Raw genomic sequence first — 20,353 nt, forward strand, 5'->3', positions numbered from 1 at the left:
CTTATGTGCCATCGATATCTCCGCCTTTTAACAGACGTCCGTCTCCGCTTGACTCAAGAAGTGGAACGGAGAGATCTGGCAGGTCGGCTTAACCAAACATTTTGGTTCGTTTATGAATTCAAAATCCTGTTCTAGAGCATCGTTGCATCGCGAGCTCATTTCTACTTTCGATATCTTGTATGTCCTGCGCCGATACAACAAGCACGTTTCGCAATGTGCTGAGCCTGCTCGACTGCGTTTTTCAAATGTGAGCAATAAAGTTGCTGTAGGAGCACTGGATGAGTAATTGCGAAATAACGCACATGTGTAAAGAAAGAAATGACGAATTTATTTACATTTATTTGTGCGCGCTTGTTGCTCGAAGCGTCTGCAAAAAGTTAAAATTAAGGTACTGAGCGATGCTGTAGCTCCTGCGAGAAAGATGCAGCGCGTAGGCACTGTAGGAAGCGTACTTTCGTTGTGATCGCACGCTATTTGCTGCCTTGCAAAACGTTTTCTGTTTGCTGAACCCGGAAAAGGCTATGATAGGATTTACTCTCTGTAAATAATTGCGAGACAAAACATTACGATAAAATACATAAAAATATGGGAGATAATAAGTCTTGTGGTCAGGACATATTCAATATGAAACAATTTGAAATGCTTAGATTTTTATGCTGATATGCCTAAAGACAAACCTGATGCTCTCTGTACTTGCGAGTTGCAGCACGCCGAAATAACAATTGAGACTTTATTTTATATTGTACACGTACTTCGCCCTGCTAAGCTTTCTTTCCGAAGCGTGGATGGGCGGAAGAAGCTTTCCAGGTCCTTGATTTTTAGGTAACCATGCCTCAACACAAACGAAAGAGAAGGGTCTATTGTGGCCAATGCACCTTCGCTTGCGGACAGCTCTCCTTGCACTACTCAGTTCGCGCCAAAGCTCCGATGGGGGCGCTGGTGACGGGTTTTTCCGCAGCGCCGCCTGGGCAGAGTCTGAGGTCTATAAGAAGGACACCTCAGCTCGCCAACAACACTGTTGTCGGAAAAAAGTTCTTTCGGCCAATGTCATGCAGCCACTGCTTCCTGCTCAAGCCGTCACGCTTTCCTTGTGGTATAATAAAAACGGCATAACCATCTTCAGGCTTCTTGCTGCACTTATATGCGCAACAGCCCGGCATAGCGCTAGCACATAGAGCAGGAAACACGGCGTATAACGTTCGCTACGCCGAGCTAAAGCGCCGAGCCAGACGTGCTCAGGAGGAAAATGGCGCGAACGAAAAAGAAAAACACAAGCAAAACTCAAGATCCGCGCGTTTCCAAGGGCAACGGCAGGGAGACCAATCGTCGTCCAGAAAAACGGGGGCAAAACTGGTTGCCGCGGGGGAACGCGCCAGGGGCGAGGAGGAGGCGAGGAGCTCGTGCGGCGGCGGCAGAGTTCAAAGAGTGTCGCTACTTTAAAATTATCAAGGGACTTTATGGAGGCGAAGCCTTGCGCGCCGCTGCTGCGGCGCTACCGAGGGAGGGCGCTCGCTGGTGTGACGTTGCGCTAGGAGGATAAATGGGGCTACAGCTCGGCTCCTCGCAGTGGTCGGCGCGCTGCCTTGCGCTATGTCGGATGATGTATAGCGATAAGTTTAACAAAGGGCAACCATGTCCACACCATCAGCCGAACCAAGGCGCAGCCAAGGGTATTTCTTTCGCAATCTTCCAGGCTTAACGAAGCTAAGCCTTCAGCCAATTTTTTGACCAAGGCTGTACCTTCCAGGATTCGCACGTTCGCCGACGATTGTGTGATTTACAGGACCATTACTAACTCATCAGATCAGAGTGCCCTTAACGAAGACTTGGATCAGATGCGAAACTGATGCGAGGACTGGACAATGGCCCTGCACTCTACTAAATGTAATGTTCTTCAGTCGCTGCTGTAATTCACTCTGCTTCCCTGACAACATCGCTAACACACAGCTGTTCACTCGTCATCATGGCCTTTTCTGACGATCCACCATAAGGCTGTTTCACATGGCGCGATTTTCGTTCAGCGACACAGCGAATTCCGGCGACTGGATTCCAACAAGTTGGTCGCTGAGTCGCAGCGATCACCTGCCGTGGTTGCTCAGTGGCTAGGGTGTTATGCTGCTGAGCACAAGGTCGCGGGATCGAATCCTGGCCATGGCGGCCGCATTTCGATGGGGGCGAAATGCGAAAACACCCGTGTACTTAGATTTAGGTGCACGTTAAAGAACCCCAGCTGGTCGAAATTTCCGGAGTCCCCCACTGCGGCATGCCTCACAATCAGAAAGTGGTTTTGGCAAGTTAAACCCCATAATTAAATTAGTCGCAGCGATTGGCGCCATGCATGAGGAAACAAAGCGCCGTCAAAATAGGCGCTTTCCTGTTTTACCGCGTGGCGGTAGCTCTGTGCAGCAATGTCGCGCGCAGTTATGTTTTAATAGGCCGCACCTACCAGCGCTTGCGGCTTAAGAGCTTCATAAACATTAGTGGCTTGTTCTTCTGCAAAAGCAAATACTCATCCAGGAAGAAAGTTGCGGCTTCCACATCAACAACGAAGCGAGAGTGCACTAAACGGAGCCACCCCACCGATGTCGCACGAGCGGCACGCGCATACTTGAGGTAGAGTCACTGGAAAAAATTTCAGAGTACCGCAAAGGTCGGGATTTGACTGGCAACACTGAGCGGCCACCGCCATATACCTTCCAAGCCGACTGCGTCGCGGGAAGGCCGCCGTGTTGGAAGATCTTGATATTCGGTGACACATCGGGTTGAGTGTTTACTGAAGTACAAATCCTCTGTGCCCGGAGATAATGGTTGCTAAGAACGAAAAGAAAATGTTATTTTGTGCGAAGAAATGCAGCCGGTGGTTGTTTTGCACGGCGATCGTGTTTACTGCTGGAACTGTGCTGCGATTGTGGGCAGCAGCTTAGCGCTGCTATCGGGAGCTTATGCACGCGTTTCTTTTCCCCTTCCGCGGAGCGAGCTACGAAGGAAACATTTCATCACTTCGAGCCGGAATGAGGCAAGCTTGTGCTTTTGGGCATGAACATCGTGGACCGCCGTCGGCTTCTATGGAATGTTTCCAAGCAGGACGAAACTAACACCTGACAGTGTCACAAGCACGTACGTTCATTGTATAATTTCACAAGCTAAATCGGATACATCTTATTTAGTTTGTAAACGGATACCGCGCGTTCTCGATTCTGCAGGGCGACATTGTCCGCCGTATGCGCACGACACACTGCGACTGCCGTGTGCCCACCGGTGTTTGGCCGTGATCGTAGGACGATCTGTGCACAGCAGGCGTAAAAACCAACTTTGATGACCATTTTGCGCACGAAATCTTGCGGAAGGCCAATATGAGCAATTTGCGTGATTACAGCAACGTATATATGTACTTCTGTACACTGATAATGAGCGAGAGTTTGCTACATTGCGATTTATGAACGCGGCTGTGTAGTGCGTTCATGAGCGGCTACTCTTTTCAACCTATTTATGACTGTTTTCTTAGACTGCCAAGATTTGCTGCATGTGTAAAAAAAAGGCAGGAACGCCCGCTGGTGACGCAGCACTTTTTTTTCTAAGTTACATAGGCGATGTATAAAATTCTTGTGCTTTTAGAGAGGCTTATGTAACATGCATAGTGACAGAGTGAAACCAAAGCTACTGGGTGTTCTGTTGTTTTGTATTTCCTGTTATGCATCAAGCACAACATTATTTGGTTATGCACCGTAGGATTTCAACATAAAACATAATATGTATGCTGACTTCAGTTCATTGCATGTGCTCGGCTTACCAGCTCAAAATTTGAAGCATGTGTTGTGAATATCACCTGGCCATTGGTTTCAAGCTCGAAATGCGTATGTATAAATGAGCAAAGGATAAGTGGAAAAAAGGAAGTATCATGGGCCTCGTATTGACCATGTTTTTATTGACTGCGATCGTCACGATCTGCGAAAAAAGTGCCGTATGGGTCGAGTGACTCGAGGCGAGAGCGCGCTCACGTGCGCGGAGAAGTCATGCGGGTACCTGGTGCACGTGAGGACGTGTAATTCTCGCGCGACAAGTGTGTCTTCTCGTGCCACGAGCACGGAATAACCGCGTGTGTTGAGCAACAAACGCGTACACGTGTACCCGCGTGAAGCGTGCAAGACGCGAGCGATCCCTGCAGTGAACTCCTATTTTCGTATCATCGCTAACACCGCGTGCACTTCGCTTAAATATCTTCTAAAACAGTGCCGAAAAGCACAAGCAAGGTGTACTTATACCTCGCACACGCGGTTGTTTTTTGTACGCTTGAAGTTCTCCCGGCCGATTCTGTGTAACCACGCAGAACGACGCTCTCGGTCATTTTTTCCGGTCGGAATCTAGAAAAAAGTCTTTCCAGTCTCAGTTCGGTTGCTGCATCCGAAGGCGCAGCAGCCAGGCATGATTTTCTTGCAGTCAAATGCGAGCGTGACAATCGGAACACACACACTCACAAAAAAAACGTAGGGAATCTGCGCTGTCTGCGCTTTCTCAGCCGGCCCGCCCGGCGCTTGGAAGGTATATGGCACCTCAGAGGTCACATGGTACGGTTGGGCCAATGAACGCGTCGGCGGCGCGGGGAAAACGAATGCGGTACTCTGAATTTTTTTCCAGTGACTCTAACTTGAGGTGTTCTGCAGCGCCTTACTCACCGCATTCGCAAGCTGTCGTAATGTCTCAACGCTTTTAAACGTTAAAAAATGGTGCACTTATGCTATTATCGTATAATAATAGGAAAATTCGAATATTTGACTAGCTTTCACGTTGCTTTTATTTCACGATGCAGGCATGGATACTTCGTGGACAGGGGGCAACCTTGTGCATCGCTGCGACGGAAATGGCGCGGCCGCAAACGCATGTGAAAGCTGGCAGCGAAAATCGCTCTGCGATGTGCACGGCAGAACGATTGTTTTCGCCCCAATCGCGCCATGTGAAACAGCCTACAGGCTTCACCAAGAGCGATACAGGTTTCCGTAGAGAATCGTTACAATTGCAGAGGTATACATTCCGCATTAGTACGGTTCGCAAGTGCAAACAGCCGTCGGTGACGCATCCCAGCCAAGGGTGCACCAGAGGTGACATGTTCAAAACCAGCGCTTTCCGCGATGAAACTCTGCGAGCAGACCCTTAAACGCTTAATTGTCTGGTAAAATAATAGTGAATGACCGTGCCATTCTGACAAAGGTGAAATGGTCACCTTGACAGTTTTTCTGTGCAGACATTCTATAGACTGGAAATTGGTCAATGAAATACATAGCAGAAGGAATATTGTACATAGGCAGCCTATAGACTGGAAATAGACAATAAGAAACAAATGTTTTATCGAGATTTGTCTAGAGACAGTCTGAAAGCCGGGAATAGACAAAAATAATTAACTCCTGATTGAATATCATACATACACTCGGAAGTAACAAAAAGAAACCGACACCTTATCGACTTTTCTGTATAGGCTGACAATAGGGTGGGAGTAGACAAAAATAAATAGACGCCTTTACATCTTTTGTCCACGGACAGTGAGTAAATTTCGCATAGACAAACCAACGAATCTATTGAAATGCAAAACAGTCTACAAGAATTTGTGTAAGGGCAGGGTGACACTTTGTGCAATAACACACCTCATCAGCTTCGCCTTCGTTTCGAGTGTGTTCTTGGACGTGGCCACGTCCATCCAGTCGTCGTAAAAATCGTGTCCCAACAGTGGAGTCGGCAGGCATTGCAAGAAGTTCTGCAAGTTGCACGAAAGCGAGGGCGTCGCAGCTATGCATTAGAGCTATGCGTGCGCCAAGCATTCTAAGCAATCCACTATATATATATATATATATATTTATATATATACCCACACACATTCTTTTTCACCGGTAAGGCTGCGCCCACTTCAATTAACCTGTCTTCACGTACAGCACTTTTCCTAATCTCCTGGTGCTCAATTGGAAGCTGATACCTGGTATCATAGTCGCATCTGTTACTATAGGAAATAAAGGTTTGTTCGCGATTAGCTTCATTTTATTGCGATAGCCATATACGGACACACCAGGCGCATTTCTGCCGTTGATGTCACCGTGACGTACCGTATAAAGTCGAAATGCGATAACAACGTGGCCGCACGCCGTATGCTGTGTGTGCGAGTGAAACAGTGCGAGGGTGACCCGAGAACGGTGCCTCGATCCCGAGCGCGCAAGGGTGGAAGGCGGGGACAAGCGCGCCGTCGTACATCGCGCGCGAGCAATGGGGGGGGGGGGGGGGGGGGTGTAGAGAACAAGGGCGAGGGTTACCCACACTCCGGCGACGACTGCGTATGGCGCGGCTGAGCACGGCCGCGCGGCTTTGGTGCGCCGAGGGCCGATAGCTTCGTGTGCGTTGTGTTCCGGCCGCTTAGTGTGCGGTGATGGGAGAGACACCAGGAAGGTGAATTCTATGACAGTGAATGACCGCGGTCATTGAGTGAGACGTGTCCCTGTTTGCTTGTATGCACGTGACACCATGCTTGTCAATTTAGCTAGTAAGCGAATGTTTGCAAGTTTATACGGCCAATAAAGCTACTATCCTTACTGCGTATCGCTGTCTACTAATTTGCTATCGCAATCGACGCTTCGCCATTCGGGCCTAATTACCGACTTTTTCTTGCATCCGGGAACAATGAGCCTTTCAAAACTAAGGCATCACAAGGCCTAAATATAGGCCTAGATTTAGGCCAATGTTTATTGCGATATAGACGAACGCAAGAAAACAAATGTCACCAGGAACACTGCAGCATGGACGTAAATGGAGTAGGCGTGCCACTGGATGGTATCTCCGCATTCCAACTTGGACTTGAGCTCCACGCAGTCCGACACCACGGGACGCACGCCGAACACGTGCACGCTTTCCGAGCCATGCGCGTACAGGACTTCCAGCAGCTCCTGCGGCTCTCGGTGAGGAAAAGTGCTCTTTGTACATTTGAAGAGACGAAATTATGATAGACGTGAAAAAAACGCATCGAGATGGAGAGTTGCTGCATGCAGCATAAAGCGTCTGGGTATTCCGAGGCAAATAACGTCTGAACAAATTAAACAACAAAAAACAACGAACTCGTGCGGGCTGTTCAGCAGACGCCAAATCACTTCATTATTTACGTCCGCTTGTCTAGTCATCGGAATAACTATATATGCCAATTGCAATAACTCTGCCAGCGAGTGTAACACTAGCTCGCGCCAGCCTGCAGATCTCACGATGTCCACCTAATCCTCTGCCGTCAGCTCTTTTCCTGGCGCCTAAAATAGAGCACTGTGGTTATTTATTTTACATGTATGATACACTTGCCCAACAGCACTTGCTTAACTTCTCTCAACCACGACATGCATTTATTCTCCAGTGCATATACTGCCGTCTTCTCTCTCGTCTAAAATTTGCGTTACTTCGCTTCTTCTCAAGTTCCTTTGGTATCACGAAAGTTCCAGCCCCACAGTTTAGTAGCGGCAGAATGTGGCGATTATGTGCCATCGGGAACGAAAGTGACCGAGACGCGCGAACGGCGACTGAATTGCGGCGCTGCCCTATGTGCCGGCATCAGCCGCGCGTGAAATCTCATGCACGGCCCGCTCTTTTCGCCGGCTTATTGCCGGTGTCATGCCAAGACGATATGCGCACCGATTCCCTTAGTTCAGTGATGTGCCGCGCACCTTTAGCTCAAGCCTGCCATTCTGGACGTCGCCCAATTGCGCGACATGCTCACACTCGCCAGTGGCGTTGTTTTGAGCATTCAGCCAATCGGAGCTGACAAAATGGCGGAATTTTCCAATGTCTAGCACCCCAGGGGTTCCATTCTGGACATTCCGCCATTTTCTTCGAGGCGTGACGTAGGTGCGACGCGTTCAAAATGGCACTGTTGTTTTGCTTTCGTAACGTGACGCAAGCGTCACGCTTTGCCTAAGAAACTGAAATAAAGGTACTGAACGTTCTTGATGAAGCGAATCTGTTTTCCTCCACAGTACAAATAAAGCAGCTAGCTAAAGCATACCATTATTCCGACGAAAACGCTTCTCGCTTCCATCGTCTGCTTCATTAGCTAGGATGCGTATCCCCGGAAAACGGATTGAGTCATCGTATATTGGCGCCAACGCGCTTGTTTTCTACCTTGAGACAACTTAGGCGACGCTACCAGAGGTGATGAACGCACGTTCTAGGCCGCGTCATCGCTATCTCAGCCCGACTGGGCTGGCTGAGAAGCGTCCGAATATGACCGCGACGTTGCGCGTGCCACAGGTATCCGCTTGCGCGACGCAAGCACCGGCGCTGCAATCTTTTTGTTCACTTTGCTGCTTACTTGCACCGCGTGAGGAAACTTCAAGGCGCCGCCTTGCGTACATATTTAGAGCGAAAGCTTTACTGGCCGCGAACTTGCGATTTCGCCGTGGCGGTGCTCCGAGGAGGCACATGACTTCACAAAGCGCGCCTCGTCGCGGACATTTCTCTCTCACTCTCTCGCTCCCTAGTCACTACTGCGCATGCGCCACTAGTAGCACCGAGTCACAGGTGTTCCACCGCTGCGCAGCGCCGCGCCTTTCCGCAGCCGCCGTTTGGTATGACGTCACTCCGCGTTCCTCGTCGTTGCGCTCGCCTCCGCTCGCTTCGCCAGCTGCGTCGCATGCCTGATGACATGTCGGAGGACTGAAAAGGAGAGCTCGCGTGCGCCGCAACCACAGGTGAGGCGGCAGTATGGACGGCGGCACATCTGATAAGCAGGGGGAGGCCTGGAATCGGCATCGGAACGAGATGAAGAGGAAACGAATCGCCCAGGGAACAGACGAACAGCGCGCCGAACGACTAGCTAAACGCCGCAACATAGCTAGACAACCAGACTAACCTGGACTTGCAATCAAGATTAACCAAGGCTAACCATGCTATGCCTTAGCTTTCGTTACGTATATTCTGGCATAGCCGAGCTAATACTTATATAGCTTATACCACTGCCAATTTTTTTTTATCACTTGGGAGGCTGCCCTAACCCTGGGGCATAGCTATGGCCTGGGGCACGCGACGCAGCATAGAGGCTCGGCCTTTCTGTACCGTCGTGGGAGCGGCCCGCAACGTGCTGACGCGCGTTCCGAAGGACCAGAATGAAGTTTTACCTTAAAGAACCGCCGTTGTCTGAACTCCTGCTGATGTGAAAAGTACTTCATCATGATTACAATACAAACACAGGCGTGAAAAGTGCAAAACGTCGCACAAGGTTTGTAATGTTCAACCAATATTATTAGAAAAAAACGCGTTTTCTTGTTTGTTTGTTTTTTTTACATCATGGGCCAGAACAGTAATGCCAACACCACCCGAGAGCGATGCAAATGCTATGAGCACGCGCTATGAAAAAAAAAATTTCATGGCCGTAAACAACGGGGAAAATGCGGCGATACGCATGCCTCTCGGCCGCCAATGCATATGTCTGCTCATTAGCATAATTCGCGCGGCTCGTCGAAGAACAAATTATGGCGGAAAATCTCTGCAATGGCGGCCCAGTGCAGCGTCACGCAGCGCCAAATTGACGTTTACCACATGGCCCTTCCTCCGACGCTCTCCATGGGATATTCCTTCAGCCAATCAGCAAGCTGACATGGCGGCTATCTTGGACCACCATCACATATTCGCGAAATTGCAGATGCATTGCATGGGCTTCTGCACGCTACCACTCGCTTTCTTTTCGAAGCGCTGTCGTCGCACTATATAGCTGCCAAGGAGCAGAATAAAGTGTTAGTCGATAAAATTTGCAGCTTGACGTCACGTTTCGTCATCTTGATGAAAACTCAAAATTGCATTTTGCAAAACTTCCGCTTCCCGGTACAAATTTCAAAACACATCACCTCTCGACAGCCAATCAGGGAGTCAACATGGAGGATAGTGGTGGCCGGGCAGCTGCCAAGCGTGCGGAGAATAGAAGCCCAAGTTAGAAATAGAGAATAGAGCCCAAGCTTCTCGGCGGAGAAAGAGTTTGACGAATGTGACACCTCATGACTGGCATCCGGCGCATCACAGTTGTGTAAACTATCATATAACGCCTCAGCGTGATGGCCATATCGTGCCTACGTAATAATATACCAGGTATATGCGTAGCTCGATACGGCGAAGTTGCAGGCGCCGAGTGCGCCCAGCTTGCCAACTTGGGGAAAGCTTTTTGTCGATAACCAAACAGTGCATGCTTCACACATGTACCACGATGCGCTACCGCGCGAGTCAAATGAAAAAGTTAGAGACGTTTCACTTCGTTAACACGGGTCACGGGCAAGCGCAATGGCTGCTGTTCCCTTCTGGTGCGTTGCCGCGTAGAATTTTTTACAAATGCTTTGATTCTGCGTAAGCGTGGCAGATTATTTCAAGGCCTATTTCTAATTTTTGATGTTTTATGCCCGTTTTGCGATTATTATAAAGTGTAAAGTACCATTAGGAAAGATGGTAAGGCACTGCAAGGAAATGTATAGTACTTATTATTCCAAGCAATTTGCTAATGTACTATTCACGCTATTCTATTTCCTCTTCTCCTCCTTCCTCTTCTGGAGTTTCCTGGGCACAGCAACCCGTGCCTTTTATGCCGGACTTGTTCAGCTCGTGCCTCGCGCTTGGCGACGACTTGAGGGTCGGTCGACTCGCTGCTTGCGTCGCTTCCTCGTCCTTCTCGCTCGGCCTCTTGATCACGAGAGGAAGCCAGTACGTCCATAGCCCACATACATGGCCCACACAGAACCCGTAGAAACTGCCAGAGAAGGTGAACCCAGCGCGCCTCCTCCTACCTTCCTCCTCCGAGACGCTTCGCTTGCTTTCTTCTTCCCCGCTTTCCTCAACGCCACCTAGACTTTCCACAAGGTGGCATCGCTTTGCCGCACGTGTAACAGGAGCCTATGACAACGTAGACCGCAAGATTTTGTGGGATATTCTGGAAGGGGAAGGCTTAGGTGACGATTGTTTACAGCTTTTGAGAGAGATATATACCTAGAAAATACCGTTTGCGTTGAATGGGAAGGGATGAAGAGCGAGGAGAAAGTTCATATGAACAAGACACTGAGGCAGGGGTGCCCTTTATCCCCACTGCTGTTTATGATGTACATGGTGAGGATGGAGAGGGCGCTAGAAGGAAGTAATATCGGCTATAATCTCTCACACAAACGGGCACGTACATTAGTAGAGCAGCAGCTTCTGCGTTTATATCATGCGGACGACATTGTGTTGCTAGCTAACGAGCAAAGTGATTTGCAACGTCTGGCTAATATCTGTGGGCAGGAAGGCAACAATTTAGGTTTGAAATTTAGTGTTAGAAAATCAGGTGTTATGGTATTCAATGAAAACAGTGAACAGACAATGGAGATAGAGGGCCAGGAAATACATCGGGTAACAGAATATAAATATCTTGGTATATGGATAAACAAAGGCAATAGATATATGGATACACAGGAAAAAACAATAACAGTGAAGGGGAAGAGAAATGCAGCCATAATGAAGCACGAAGCGCTTTGGGGATAAAATAGGTACAAGGTCCTCCGAGGTGTGTGGAAAGGTGTAATGGTTCCAGGACTTACTTTTTGAATGCGGTTGTTTGCTTTAAATCAGGGATGCAATCAGGACTCGATGGGAACCAAAGGTCAGTGGGTCGCCTCGCATTGGGCGCTCACGGGAAGACTACAAATGAAGCTGTGCAGGGCGATACGGGCTGGACTAGTTTTGAAGTGAGGGAAGCTCGCAGTAAAATTGAGTATGAAGAAAGGCTGAGGAATATGAAGAAGGTAAATGGGCTGGGAGAGTGGTCAGGTATGTGTACAGGAAAAACATTGATTCACAGTGAAGGAAAAGAACTAGGAAACTTACCAGCAAGTATGCGACCTGTAGCGTGGCCAACACAGCAACAAAGAAGGTCAAGCGGAAAGTCAGAGAGGCTGAAATAATGTCATGGGTGGCGGCAATGGAAAAGAAACTTGCCATAAGTAACTACTTAAGAAGAAAAAAAGAAATCAGGAAAGACACAATTTGTGATAACTCAAAGGGAAGCTTTTCGAAGCAAGATCGGGATGCCTTAGAACACGCACCTGTAAAGCGAGATATAAGAAGGAAGAAGAAGCATGTGCTTACTGCGGTAAAGCTAGGGAAACTATGGAGCATGTTTTATCAGAATGTGAAGACGTCTACCCAGCGGTCGATTTAGGCACCACTGGCTTCCTTGAAGCCCTTAGGTTCAGCGAGAGCAGTGGAAAAGTAAATATGTCCGCAATAGGGATTAGCAAGAGGCGATTTGAGGATTGGTGTAAGAAAAGTAGGGAAACGACAAAAAATAGAGACGAACAAAAGCACAGTTCGCAATAGGGGATCAGAAAATTTGGTTGCGGTAGTTCATAGTGCCTTTTTTCTTTATTTTTCTTTTATTTTTTAACCCAGGTACGACATTAGGCAGTATAATAGCAAGAGCTTAGTTGATGGCGCAACCCACCGCTCCGTTCCAAAGGGGACGCTCATAACATGCATCCATCTATCCTCAGTGCGCTCTACCGTACTTTTCCTGGCGTGCGATTCTCTTTTCCAACTCCAGGCGCATTCCTCCTGCGGCGCTCGCTTCCCTCGCGGCGACACACATAATCTCGCCGATTTCACAGACGCGGCACGCACGCTTGTGCGCAAAACTGCTACCGCGAGTGGTGAAGGGGAGAGTTGTCTTGGTGCCAGGTCCACGCGTTATAATGCCACGTCAGCCATTTGTCACGATAAAGAGTAAATTGAATGAATCGTGTATGAAAATGTACGCATACTACGGCCAAATATTTTCTACAAGAAAGCGTACTCTTCACGTGACGCTTTAAAAGCCCTATCCGCTAGCTATCTTATTCATTTCAAAAGCGACACAGAGTATAACCACCTAGACAGAGAAAATGAATGTCCATCAGGGGCGTAGCCAGAGGGGGGCTGCTTATGGGGCTTCAGACCCCCCCCCCCCCACACCTCGGAATGTTTTCGTGCTGTCATGCACCTCCAACCAAAACAACCCCCGACACCGGAAATCATTCTGGATTTTCTCTACAATGTCTTTTTCACGCTCGAAAAGACATTTCGGCGCGAACATTGCGAAATCGGGCTGGATGTCGTCACATAACGCCAAGCAGCCCCATCCGAGCACAAAGTTTCAAGGGTGTTTAATGGCAAGTGGGCTAGTCGCGGCATCTCGCGGAGGCCGCGGAATCTACGGGGCGCATGGATGTCAATTTCGAAACTTTATTGGTATAAAGTTCTCAAACTCTTGATGCGAAAGGTGCCTTGACATTTCCAAAACCATGCTTTAAGTTTTCAATTCCGGAACTTTGTGGGTTTAATGTTGTTACAAACATTAGACGCCAAAGGTGTATAGACTTTTCTAAAGTCGTACATCGGACCATACAACGTGACAAGTCAAAGTTAACTAAGTGTACCACTCTACCAACCAACTGTACCAACTCTAAAATTGGCAAAGCACGCAGCGAGGTCTGTGACACGGAGCATTGTGGGGGTTTATTTGAGCCGTCATTGAACAGAAAAGAATATCTTTTTTTTTTTTTCACCTGCTCCAAAGGATATAGGTGAAGATACTAAAGCCAGCAAAGGTAAGTACGTTCTTAATTATTTTTCTACTTTGACTTTTATTCGCGAGGACACATTGAGGCCCTTCAGTTTTCATGTTCTCGCTACCCGCGGGCTGCCACAGACAGCCAGAGCGCATGCGCTTTTCTCGTGTTGGCCCGACCACCGCGCGGCGCCCTTCGGTGCGCGTTCGTTTTTGTCTGGCCGAGTGGATTTTCGCCTGACAGAGTTTTGGACGCTTTCTGAATAGCAGACGAGTAAACGAAACAATTGTCGTTCGCCGCCATTACTGTGTGGGCTGAACTGATTGCAACGTGTTCGCTTGTGCGCAACATCTACGCAAAAGCCTTGTCTCGGCGGTGTAGGATACTTAGCGTATGCATATGGTTCTTTGGGGACCAAGCGTCTTTGATATTCCTTCGGTAGCCCCATTAGGTGCCCGAAGTAGGCATTCGATTGAGGCCAACGTGCTTTTCGTTCTTTTTCTAATTCGGTGCTCCGGCCCCACAAAAGAAAAACAATTCTTGCAACGCAGCGAATTGCCGCATGGTAAAAGTTGGATTTCGTTACTTCGTCTTCTTTTGCGGAAAGTAATGGGCCACCGGACGCTCAAGTTGCCGGATACTCTTACTATATTATTGCGATAGCAATTATAAGGACACTCCAGGCGCATTTCTGCCGTTGCTTTCGCCCTCATGTTCCGTATAAAGTCCAAGAGCCATAACATCGTGACCGCGCGCCGCATGCTCCATGCGCTAGTGAAAGCTAAAGGGGGGGGGGGGGTCATGGGTGAGCCGACGATGGTGACTCGGTCTTGTGTGAGCAAGAGAGAAAAGCGGGGAGGAAGCGCGCTGACTTCCTTCGCGCGCGATACATCGGGCGGAGTGGAGGGAGGGGGACGCGGCCCTTACGTTTCTGTAATCTGTGAATCTGTTATTGCCCACTATCCTTATTTGCCCTGTTTGATGCACTGTATACAGTTATTTTTCTTATATATGTAGATTTATTGGACATTTAGACGTATATTTAAATATCTTGTTGCGAGGTTTTGTGTATTCGTGCATACAACTTTGTTTACAGTGACACTTTTTCGTCCCTTTATAAACAAGGGGAGACCAAAACAGGTCGCATGCAATGTATACATTCACCCCCACCCCCCCTCCCCCCATGAGACAGAAAGGCTGACTTCGCGTCACTGTTCTGGTACCTACAAGAAATGCTGGAACACCGCGATCGCCTAACTGTAACCGGGGATTTCAATGCAAATCACGACACATGGGGCTACCCAAAAGCAGACACCAAGGGCACCAAGCTCCTAGAAGCCATAGAGCGCCACGAATGCACACTAATTACTGTACCAGGTGCGCCTACTAGTATAGGAAATAGCACCGGCAGGGACACGACCCCTGATTTTACCATAACCAACGATACCGTGGGAACAAGCTGGAGGGTCCTAAACGACTCGCTGGGTAGCGATCACTACATTATCGAAATCGCCAGCGCCTCGGCCAAACTGTGCCGACCCCTAGGGAAGGTCAAAATTACAAATTGGCGTAAGTTCAGGGAAAGGCGACAGTCCGACTTAGATACAAGCCGCCCTTCCCGGAGCTCAGCGGCGTAGCTAAAGGTTTTGTTCGGGGAGGGGGGGAGGGGGATCACGTTGAGGCTCCGCCTTCTCCTTACAGAATTTGTCGAGGGATCAAATTAATTAATAATAACTGCATTGCCATTGCGAAAGATGCTGCAAAGGAATTCTTGAACGCTACGCACTATCAAGAGAAGTAAACGATGTATTTCTTTATAAAGGAACATAATTGTATGTCTCAAAAATTGTGCCCGAAATGAGTGATATCGATGCTTCCATGTTTTCTGTCTATTTAATACTTAAAGAAAATATCACACGAACTTTAGAACTATATCAGTTTGAAACCAGCAAAGCAGTGCATGCTGCTGATAGGAAAAATGTAAAGGCCGTGATATGAACAAGTTGAGGACAAATATTTTAATGAAACTTTGTTAACCTTCTTGCCTTTCTCTCACTTGCATCTCTCTCCCTCTCTCTCTCTCATTCAAGAACTTCGTTTAAATTTTTGTACATAAGCAACGACTAGGGAAAAATCTCAATGGCGCTTTGTCTGAGTTTATTGTCTAAGATAATACCTAAGAATTTATGTTCTGAGCTCACAGGATAGTCTTTCTCGATGAAGGTCTATAACAGGATTTGGTCATGCTCATCTCTTGTTACAGAACAGTACACGTGTACTTTGGGGGGGGGGGGGGGGGGGGTTAATTTTAAACCGTTCTCGCCCGCCCACTTAGACAACTTATTTAAACCAAGGTGTAGTTGTCGCTCGCAGATACTAAGATTACATGATTTGTAACCCAATTGGATGTGATCAACATATACAGAATAAAACAAGGTACGTGGTATGACAATATGTAGAGAGTTTGTTTTTACAACGAATAAGGTGCAGCTCAGCCCACCACTTTGTAGCACACCAGCCTCCTGCGTAAATGGTCGAGACAGGACGTTACCAACTCCAACACGGAACGTGCGATAAAAGAGACAGCTTTGAATCACATTTGCTAAGTCGACTCAGACTCATATTCCAGCCAGGTCTCGGAGAATGCCGAAATGCCAAGTTATGTCGTATGCCTTCTCCATATCTAAATATACTGACAAGAAAAACTGTTTGTGTACTAAGGCATCCCGGACGGCTCGAAACGCGTGCCATTACTTGGCCTCGAAACTGTCTCGGCTGTCTTTTTAGCTGTCTACATAGACTGCCTCCGATGCTGGCCAGAATTGGAACACATCCAGTGTTTCTTTTTGACCAAGCAGGGCATTCGGCACTGCCACCTACGATTCGTTTCGGAAACTCTTGTTTGCCCCTCTTCGCGAAAGAGGGCGAATAATTATTGCGGCTGAGTGTTACAGCTGCTGCGCAGCGCGCGTAAAAGCGAAATTTCTGAAGCTTGGTCAGTTTTATCTTTTGTGCACTCGAGAACGCATGCGTGGCAGTTCACATTATTCCTACTCTTACAGCACCTCATACGCCCTTGGTGCCAAGAGATGCGCTCACGCAACAACTGCAGCGCAGCAGCAGGTGCCCCCCTTTCGCCCGCTCGGCTTTGTAGCGTCGCAGCCAATGGGAATTTACGCGCCGTTTCGCTGCTACAGACGCCGACCTTCCCGCTCAATAGGCCATGAGATGCATCAATAAATTACTTCTGAAGAAGGTTACTGCCCTCTGAAAAAACTTGAGCAGTATTTTCAAACGCCACATTTAAAACACTTGATTCAATTAATTCAGATGTATGTCTTACTTCACAAAAATGTTATGTAATTGTGGCGTAACGATTTCAAGCAGAGCGGAACTGCACGCGAAGTGAAGATCAATTCTGACCGCTTCAAATGCTAATTTGTGCCATTCGGCAAACTTCCAAAATCAAACAAAATGTTCATAAGTACCAGAGGTAGACTGTCTTTCTTAGCAAATTAGCCCCACTTTTCCGTGTCGGGTATGTGGGCTTCTAGCCTTTTTCGTGGGCCAATCCTAAAGATTGCGTAGTTAAGAAATAAACGTCCGCCGCTCCTCCTCACGCGAGGGAAGAGCGCAGTGACTCCGCTCCATCCTCAGCTGCTCGAACTCGCTCAGCAAGACATTGTCATTGAGCGACGTCAGCTACAGGATGAATCACTTTTAATCATTGTTTAATGTCACAGAGGCGGAATTGTACAGTAGTAAAAACGCCAGCGCGCGGGTTCTGGAATTAACGCATTTCACAGATTTCCACGACAATCGTGAAAAATCGAGCGTTCGAATGAAAATGTGCCCTCACATAAGACGAAGTGCGAAGCAGATCTTACCCTGAGCCGAGGTGGTAGCTTGTTGTCGAGGCATATATCTTGTAGTGGTAAACCAAACTGCAGCCTTCGGCGAACGCCACATGGAAACCAACCGAATAATTTGTTTCATGAACGCTAGCTGAGGCCGTGGTCGCCCTTGACTTGCAAACATCTAATGTCCCTGTGTATCACACATGAAATATACGTACGCTTTGTCGAATGTGTTGAAGATGCCAGTTGGATTTCGAAGAATTCGGTGCACGACGGTTTGATTTTCTTTCGTGCAGCAGGACATTGTTGATCTTGTTTACCTGAGTGTTTTTGTCCTCTTACATTATGGCTCATACCCACTGTTGAGCCAAGTTCGATGTAAATCCTTGGCAATACTGGCACGTACCCACCCTGGGGTATTGACCAAGTACCCTCGAGTTCTATGGTTAGCCGCAGGTTCCTCCTTCGCATGCATAGGCTGGACAGCACGCGTTGTCTAATCCCATGTTAACTGCCTCCCCTGAGCAACGACACCACCTGCACCTCCTAAGTTCCTGGCATTCAATGCACACAAGATTGCAGTATCGCTCACCAAAGTTTTTACTTACACAAATCTGGTATGAAGCTTGCTCCCTTAGCATTTTCCATAACTATAGGGAAAGGCAATAAATCACTTCTTCTTGTCGTGCCGCCGCATTTTTTTACTGAGAAAAAAAAATCGGAAATTTCCATTCGCAGCGTTGGCGTGTATTTTATAATCCCTGCTGTTCTCTCATTGGAAGCTTCGACTCTCAACTGCAGTCACAGGGATGTTTGCGCCGCCGTACAGGAATTTATTATTGTATCCAAGCGATTGCCCAGTCAAATCTGCTTCCTTTATCATTCTTACTTTATTAAATTTCAGTTCAGTCCATGTCATGCATTTTCTTGAAGCTGTCAGGTGGGATTTATCAGTTTCTCTTTTTTAATCTACGAGTCAAATCTATTTCCTAAGTTTGTTTATAGCTTTATCCTCTCGAGTCTTCGCCAATCCACCACAGGGGGTATGAGCCACGAGTTGACAGGACAACAACTAGCAACACCGGCCCTGGGCCTAAAGGAAGGATGAGAAAATAATCTTCGCGCAGGGATGAGATCGGTTCCGACACTCCTACATAGTGACCAGTGCTAACGCGTGAGTTGTAACCGACTTGTATGCAGGAATTTAGGGAAACATGCAGAAACATTAAGGTAGAAATAAGGGATTAAAAGTGACATTATGTACATAAAGAGAGTACGAGGTTAATTGAGAACGCATAGTAAAATATTCAAATTCATATTTTAGCGCATTGCCAGTAAACGTGTTGCAGTATCGAATGTATATATTTAATTCAATTCAGCTTTATTCAACATCTGTCAGATGCTTGGAGAGCGGACAAAAAGCCTGAAAGGCTTGACTGGGTCCGTGCACCACAGCATGGCATACACTGGTATCAGTTCCATACATGTACAGGAGAAAATCAATATCCAGGAAATGCAAAAACTTTAGAGTACTACAAGACAACGCAAACAAGGGGCAATGTGTGCATAAAGAAAATCCGTAAGCGCTCGTCCTTGTGTCGCTCCTCTTCATTGACCCTGTTTGCTTGCACACAAAAAGTTTTAAATAATGAATGTAGTATAGGCATTATAAACACAACTTCGCGGTTGTCTTCAATCTCACCTTCTTTAACCGACCGAAGCCGCTGGCCAATAAAATCGAAGATAACCGCGAAGTTGTGTTTCTGATCCTTCTTATGTTCGGCCCATTGAAAAAAGACTCAGTTTCGCCCGAAAGGCGAAGCATTGATTGCGGTAGCAAATTATTGGACAGATATACCAAGTAAGGTTAGTGTAGTTTAGTCGGCCGTATAAATTCCAGTAAACATCCATGCATGGCATGGTGCGCAGACAAACATGAATAGATATCCACGACCTTGGGCAATGCTAGCGAAATGAAGACGGCAGCAGCAGCGATAGAACGCTTCACGCTGCCTCTGGCTTCAGCTTACAGCGCCTCCGACACCAGGCGCGCCAGAACACAGCGCAGCCACGAGCCATCGCGGCTCGCGTAGCTTTGCACCCGCCGCCTCCAAGATTGCGGCCGCACTCAGCCGCGCAGCAACGGCCGGGTTAGAATAGGAGCGCGCGCTTACCTGGCAGCAGTTCCTCACAGGTGTTCATGACGTCCACAGCTGTTTGTTACTAAGAGAGGCGAAAACATCATAAAATAAGTTCATATTGTCGGAGAGTGATGCCAGTGTAGTTCTTCAAGAAGTGAACCATCCTTTCTTCTTTTAGGATGTAGATGTAGCATGCCAATATTGTAAAATAACCTACAGCATACCGTTTGACGCACAAGACGTCATCTACCTCAGTAGAAATATTTGGAATTCTCCAGGCAACACTATACATAGCTCATATCAAAATAAATAATAATTAGCTCACATATCCTGACTCAAAAGCTGCAAGGGAGTCATTGGCTCAAGACGATTCTTCTTAAGACGATTCTTGCTGGCGAAAGTATGCGGTAGCAAAGACGTTCACGATTGCATCACATTACGGCCATAGCGTTCACTTTTCATAGATTCCCAGTCATATCGGTGTAACAAGAAACGAGGTGGCCGACCGACTGGCGGCTTATCCTCGCTCTTTGAATGCAGTGACTCACCTGGAAGTCGGTCAATTTGACGCGAAAAGTGTTTTACGCAAGCTGCGTGTAACGCTGTATGAAAATATGTGGTTTGCAGAACTAAAATGAGATTTGACAACTACATGCAATTTAATGAATCGCGACAGACCAGAGGTAAGCACAATAAAACAATATTATTGCCGCATACCAGAACAAACGTATCTCTTTCTTCCTTCCTGCCAAAAATAATACGCGAATTCAATGCCCTTCCGCAAGGCGTG

At 47.6% G+C, this 20,353-nt stretch overlaps 1 protein-coding gene across 2 annotated transcripts in view; it reads right to left on the reverse strand.

Moving 5' to 3' along the window:
• The window catches only part of LOC126535923 (isoprenyl transferase-like), a 168,416-nt gene extending 150,651 nt beyond the window's left edge, over positions 1-17,765 (reverse strand). For both annotated transcript variants that reach the window (XM_072287720.1, XM_072287721.1), the window contains exons 1-4: positions 17,641-17,765; positions 17,453-17,516; positions 6,759-6,920; positions 5,637-5,746 (exon numbers count right to left, since the gene is read on the reverse strand). In XM_072287720.1, the coding sequence (XP_072143821.1) occupies positions 5,637-5,746; positions 6,759-6,920; positions 17,453-17,516; positions 17,641-17,726 (422 nt within the window). In that variant the 5' untranslated portion in view covers positions 17,727-17,765. The remainder of the gene's footprint in view (positions 1-5,636; positions 5,747-6,758; positions 6,921-17,452; positions 17,517-17,640) is intronic.
• Between the last annotated feature and the right edge of the window lie 2,588 nt (positions 17,766-20,353).

This window comes from Dermacentor andersoni, chromosome 4 (assembly GCF_023375885.2).
Source record: "Dermacentor andersoni chromosome 4, qqDerAnde1_hic_scaffold, whole genome shotgun sequence".
NCBI lineage: Eukaryota > Metazoa > Arthropoda > Arachnida > Ixodida > Ixodidae > Dermacentor > Dermacentor andersoni.